General features: G+C 63.9%; 1 protein-coding gene across 1 annotated transcript; it reads right to left on the bottom strand.

The window, feature by feature from the left end:
- Positions 1-267: 267 nt before the first annotated feature.
- On the bottom strand, positions 268-5645 carry H696_01720 (hypothetical protein). Its single transcript, XM_009495628.1, has 7 exons — positions 5383-5645; positions 5150-5225; positions 4607-5068; positions 2285-4510; positions 1918-2088; positions 1194-1721; positions 268-992 (listed from the first exon to the last, which is right to left on the bottom strand). Exons 1-7 carry the CDS (start codon positions 5470-5472, stop codon positions 313-315), a joined length of 4233 nt encoding a protein of 1410 aa, XP_009493903.1. The 5' UTR covers positions 5473-5645; the 3' UTR covers positions 268-312.
- Positions 5646-5905: the final 260 nt, after the last annotated feature.

The following is a 5905-nucleotide window of genomic DNA, read 5'->3' as shown; positions in this document are numbered from 1 at the left end:
ACATCTTCGCTTCCTCTCCCCCCCCCCGCAGATCCGAAGACAGCGCGGGCACGATCTGCCCCATGAGGACATCATATGCGTTGGCACCTATCTCGGCGCGGATCTTCCCCCTCCCTCACCTGCGGGAGGGGGAGGGAGGAGGGGCCCCCTCTGTCGGCCCTCTCAGCGAGTTTGGCAAACCCTCCCCCAGTCCAGTGTGGTAGGCGGGGGGGGGGAGAAAGAAGGAGAGGAAAAAAAAAAGAGAGCAACGCCGGCACTCTCGGAAAGCAGAGAAGAGTTTACATTTTCCGACACCCCCGACTGGGCATTTTGTCAGCCTGTCTGGGGCGGCAGGACCACTGGAATATTGAGCTCCGGGCCGGCATCACCAATGCCCGGCATGCAGCTGGCCGGGCCGGCGCCAACGCTGCCATCGGCCGAAATGTCGGCCAGGGCCCCGGTCGCTGCCGAGCCCGCCGGATGCCCGGTGGCCGGGAAGATCTGCATCAAGCCCACCTCGAGGTTCATCATGACCCCGGTGTTGAAGATGGCCTGGTCCGAGTTCCGCAGGAGGAGAATCGGCAAGGTCAGCCCGCCGGGTCCCTTGGCACCGGAGGGCTCAAAATGATGGCGATTGGCCAGATCAAAGAGCGGCGGCTTGGCCGGAGCCATCAACAGCGATGCCGACCGGAAGGGATCATTGCAAGAGGGAGCCGAGGAGGAGGACCAATCCGTGACGCCGACCTCCTGTGCTCGGCGACAAGCCGCCAGCGCATCTTCAAAGGAGGGCGGAATGCACACCAGCAGATTGGCACACCGGTAGCGCGACAGAACCGCAGGGACCGGGCCGAAGAAGACATGCAGATCCTCGGTGAAGTAATCACCATGGAGCTCCAAGAAGTGAAGATTCTGCAGCCGGATGGAGTCCAACACGGGAATGATGGACGCCGCATTGGTGGCAGGGACATTCATCGGCGGTGAATGGTGGAAGTGGAAGTTGTACTGGATGCGCTCTGGATGCGGCAGCACACACACACACACACACGAGCAGCCGGGCAGGGGGAAAGAGGAACAGGAGGGGTTAAGGTGATGCCATGAGTGGGATGGTGTCGGCAAAGGCAAAGCGGCGGAAAAGAAACGAGAGAGTGGCCCTACCCTACCCCCCCCCCCGCCCCCCGCCCCCTCCGCCGCTGTGGCCATAGCACCACACGCACCAGTGCCAACGATGGTCCAGGCGGCTGAGTCGGCAATGGTCTCGCCCTCCAGTTGGGCACTGGGTGAGACCAGGACGTCGATGTCCGGGGAGACAATGATCGGAGCAGCAGCAGCAGCAGCGGCAGCCTTGACTCCACGGCCGCGGCCACGGCCGCCGGTGGTCTTTTCGCCGGCCCCCTTGCCACCGACGGCGGCCGCCGCGGCCGCCGACGCCGACGGGATGGTTGGCGGAAGGACACACCGATTGGTCGCATGCGAGATGGCAATCTCATCCTCCACAAGGGCCAGGTAGGCTCCCGGCTGATCGCGCAGCTGGAAGGCCACCTTGTGAAGCTGTGACACCGGGACATCCGGGGAATTGGATCCGGCGTCATCGGTGAAGGTGGTTTGTGGGGGGGTGATGATGGCCTGCGAGCGCTCGACCTTGCGGATAACCAGCACCGGAGACACGATTGACGGGTCTTGGACCGAGCGCAGGACCACATCCATTCCATACTGCAGGAATTGCTCATCGGTCGGGGCATTGCCTGAATGCACATGCATCGAGGTACCATCGTGGAGAAGGGCAGGATGACAGGCAGGAGCACAGAGACAATGGAAGGTTCCATTTCGGGCGGGCCACGGAATGTGAGGAGAAACGAAAGGGGAGAAACCCTCGGACATATGTGCATGCAGCAGACTCCAGCGTGAAATGGCGAAAGTCCCCAGCTCGAAAGGACGCACGCGAAATGGGCCTCTCTCGACCATTGGGCCCGACGGCAACAATCGTAAACTCTTCCCACAGATGGGTGTGTCCGACGAACCGGCGCTGATCGGTGGCCAGGTACTTGGTACTGACGGTTTGCGATCGCAGGCGATTGAAGAGGGCCACATTCATGCCGGAAGTGATGCAGACTGCAGCGAGGTCGGGTGGGGGGGGGGGGGGGGGGGGGAAATACCATGCCAGGCAAGGGGGGGTGTCAGAGGACGATGCAAAAAAAGAAAAAAGAAAGGAGAGACCCAACAATGCAACCCAGCCAGTCGAAGAGGAGCCAGCCAGGTGCAAACAGAGGGAAAGACACAGACAGAAGGAGAGGGAGACCCGACATACGCTCAACATTCCGGTCGCCCTGACGCTTCTTCGAGGGCTTGGAGATGACCTTGAGTGGCCGGCTCCGGAAGACACCGAGCTCGCGTCCAGTTGAAGTGCACACCCGGGTGTGCAGGCAGACATGCTTTCGCCGATCGGTGTCACTGACAAAGAGCGATCGGAAGGCCGACCGCCCACAGGTGTCCGCTATTTGCCGGTGGATATGCAGGAAGGAGGAAGTGGTCCCGAGGGCCGACGGGCTCGACAGAGCTAGAGTGCTGGCACCGGCGTCTGGCCAGTCGCCCGAGCCGGCGCCACCATTGGCGGATGGCGGCGATGAGGCGACGCCCGACTCGCCGGCGGTCTGCTGCTCGTCGAAGGCAATCGAAATCAACGGCAAGCTGGACTGCTGGGTGTCCACGAACTGTCCACTGCGCAGGGGCCCAGCCACCAGGCCACTCACCGGAGTCAAGTCGGAGGAGGTGCCGGCCGGCAGGCTGGCCGCACTGGCCACCTCAGCCCCAGTGGCCCCCCCACTCGCCGAGGTGCTCGCCCATGCCGAGCCACGGAGCAAAACCAACGGCGGCGGGCAGAGGAAGCGCTTCTCCGAGCCATAGGACTTTTGTGCCACACGCGCCGACATGATAATCACCGAGCGCTCGGTCCGCGCCGGGTGCCGAAGATAGGCATACACCGAATCCAGCATGCGCTTCCGACAGGCCGGAGACAAAGGGCTGCCGGGTCCAGTGAGCGAATCGGCAGACCCCAAAGATGGCAGGCGCTCCTCCGGGCCCTCAGCCGGACCGGGCCCCTCGGCAGCGTCCCCCTCAGCCGGGGCGCCGGCGGCGACACCGGTGCCGGCGGCCACGGGTGTATTGCCGGTGGTGGTCGCAGGCGAAAGGGGGGGCCTTTGCTTGGCGCCCGCTCGGTTAGCCTGGCTTCGCCGGAGGTATGCGCGACCAGCTTCCGGACCCAGCAAGGCCATCGGGCTGAAGGAGCCATTGAAGACAAAGTTCGACCGACCTGCATGCATGGGGCCGGTATCGCCAGGTGTCGGGGCCGAGTTTGCCGGCGTGCTGGACAACGCAGAGGAAATGGCAGCGGCCGCTGCTGCGGCCAGTGCCACATCAGTCCGAGCCGTTCCGAGACCTGCGCGGAGGGAGGCCTTCTGGGCCCCGTGCGCCGACACCGACGCCGGGCCCGATGGCCGGCGATCACCCTGAGAGGCATGATGGCGTGATGGCATGCCGTAGCCTGCGCCCGGATCATCAGCTAGTCGGGCCAAGGCCGGATCCGAGGGAGCGGAGGGAGTTGCAAGTCGGGGCTCATGCTGCGGGGCCGTTGTCCGATTGGGCGGGCGCTGTCGCCCTGCCTGCTCATGGGAGGAGGGATGATCGGCTGTCTGCGACTGATACTGCTGCTGACGATACTGCGACTGCGGCGGTTGTTGCTGCTGCTGCTGCTGCTGCTGCTGCTGCTGCGGTGGTGGCTGGGAATATTGCGTCTGATACTGCTGCTGCTGCTGCTGCTGCTGCTGTTGCTGGTGGGCATGGTGTTGCTGCTGCTGCTGCTGCTGCTGCTGGTGGTGGAAGTGCTCATCGGAGGCCAGTTGATGTAGCTGCTGATGGGACCGCTCACCAAGGTGCATGGCCCCGGTTGGGGCAGAGGACCCATTCCCGGGCAGGGTATACTGTTCGTGCTCCTGCACATAGATCTCCCCACCACGCGTGGCAACAGACGTAGGCTGCTGGTGCTGATACTGCGAGAGCTGCTGGGTTTGATGGTAGAGCTGTTGCGTCAAGCCCGGGGGGAATGCCGTCAAATCGATGGCACCATCGGTCTTTTGTTGGCTGGCCAACGTCGAAACAGCTTGGAGCCCGGTGAGTGGCATGTACGAGTGTGACTGATGGTACTGCTGCTGCTGCTGCTGCTGCTGCTGCTGCTGCTGTTGATTCAAGCCGGTGTGAATGCCGGTCGGAGTCATCGAATCCTGGGGGAGGAGGCTTGCCGGGCTGGAGGAGTGAGCCCTCGGCCCAGAGGCTGGAGACTGCTGTGACGAAGCACCAGACGCGTAGCCTGGGGGCGAGGAGGTTGGCAGCTGCTGCTGAGGAGGAAGGCCAAGCGAAGTGCCAGGCCGGCCGGCAAACTGCCCCTCAAAGTACGCCCCATGGTGTGCGGCGGCATCGCTTCCAGGAGCAGGGTACTGCTCCAAACGCAGGTGAGAATCCACAAACTGGGACTCATCCACTGGCAAGGGACCGGGAGATGGTGCATGCTAAGGTCAGCTCCCAGGCCGACACCGGGGGAGAAAAGAAGACCCACAAAGGAGACTCGAGACTGTACCTGGCTGGCGCACTTGCCTCTGCAGGGCGTCCAAGAGGTGGGCCTGCGATGCGTCGATGAGCTGCTGGCGCGATTGCATGGCCGGCGGCAGGGACAGACCGTGCTGGTGGCCCGGCAATCCGCCAGCCTGCGACTGCTGGTACAGCTGCTCCAGCTGATATTGATGGGACTGCTGGTACTGCTGCTGCTGCTGCTGCTGCTGCTGCTGATGTTGCTGCTGCTGCGGATGTTGCTGAAAGGAACCCTGGTAGACAGCCTCCTTGGACAGGTGCTGAGCATGGGCATCATGGGCATCGCGCGGGCGGGTGGTCGTCTGCAAGAAACGGCTGTGGTGCTGGTGATGCCCGGACTCCTGAGCCAGAGAGGCCTTCGGCGGATGGGGGGTCCATACCCCGGGGTTCAGGTGCTGGGGCCCGGCATCGGAGAACTGGTTATACGGCAGGCCACCCTGGGAGGGAAAGTCTGATCTGGGATGTGAGTCGGAGCGACAGAAGCGCAGAGGGAAGGGAAGGGAGGGGCGGGCGGGCGGGGCGAGAGACGCACTGCCAGGGGCAAGGGAGCGTTCGGCGGGGAATTCCTGTTGGCCCCCTTGCAGATGGTGTGGAATGTAGTTCTGAGTCTAGGTGGTCGGGGGGGGGGGGGTGGGACATGAGGAGCGGGCGGGAGAGGAGGACCGGGGAGGAAAGAAGAGAACAGGAAGTCCAAGGCCAGGGGGTTAGCACGGGAGCCAAATGGTGAACGCCCGGCGGGCAGGGGCGGGGGGAAAAGGGACGCACAAAATTGAGGGAGAGATCATTCAAGGGAGCCGCGCTGTTGGGAGGGAGGGCATGGCGACCGGGCGGCAGGGAGCGATTATCCTGTGTCATTTCGCCAGGGGCAGGACCCGGGCACCGTACGCTGCGCGCAGGAGCCAAGGGGAGGGAGAGGGGGGCCTGGGAGAAGAGGAAGGAGGGCTTTTCGATGTCCGGTGCGTGCGAGGAGGGAGGAGAAGAAGGAGCACAAGCAAAGGCAGAGAGGAGAGGGGGACAGTAGGCGGCTGGCATGGCTGGCCCTCGATGAGGGCGGCAGCTTTTGATGATGCCTGCCTGTGCGGGCGGCCTGGCCCTGCTCTGATTACGCTCCCCCCCCCCCCCCACTTGGCAGCAGGCTGATCGTGGGGGCCACCTTGTTTGGTGAGAGCAGCTCGGCCCCCATAGGCCGAGAACCGTGTGCCGGGGAGCGAGGCCGAGTGGGCGGGCGGGGAACACGGCGGGCCCAGAAAAATATTTCTCCGCAGGTCCGCAGAAAAGGTCGAGTCGG

Source organism: Fonticula alba, assembly GCF_000388065.1.
Source record: "Fonticula alba strain ATCC 38817 unplaced genomic scaffold supercont2.2, whole genome shotgun sequence".
NCBI lineage: Eukaryota > Rotosphaerida > Fonticulaceae > Fonticula > Fonticula alba.
This window is presented reverse-complemented; position numbering and strand designations above follow the sequence as displayed.

What these genes read in the sequence shown, in the direction of transcription:
- H696_01720 (XM_009495628.1), bottom strand. Translation starts at nt 5,472, where the DNA reads ATGACACAGGATAATCGCTCCCTGCCGCCCGGTCGCCATGCCCTCCCT. An exon ending in ATGATCTCTCCCTCAATTTT is followed by an intron (nt 5,226 to 5,382) that starts GTGCGTCCCTTT and finishes CCGACCACCTAG; the next exon opens with ACTCAGAACTACATTCCACA. An exon ending in TCGAGAGAGGCCCATTTCGC is followed by an intron (nt 1,722 to 1,917) that starts GTGCGTCCTTTC and finishes ATGTGCATTCAG; the next exon opens with GCAATGCCCCGACCGATGAG.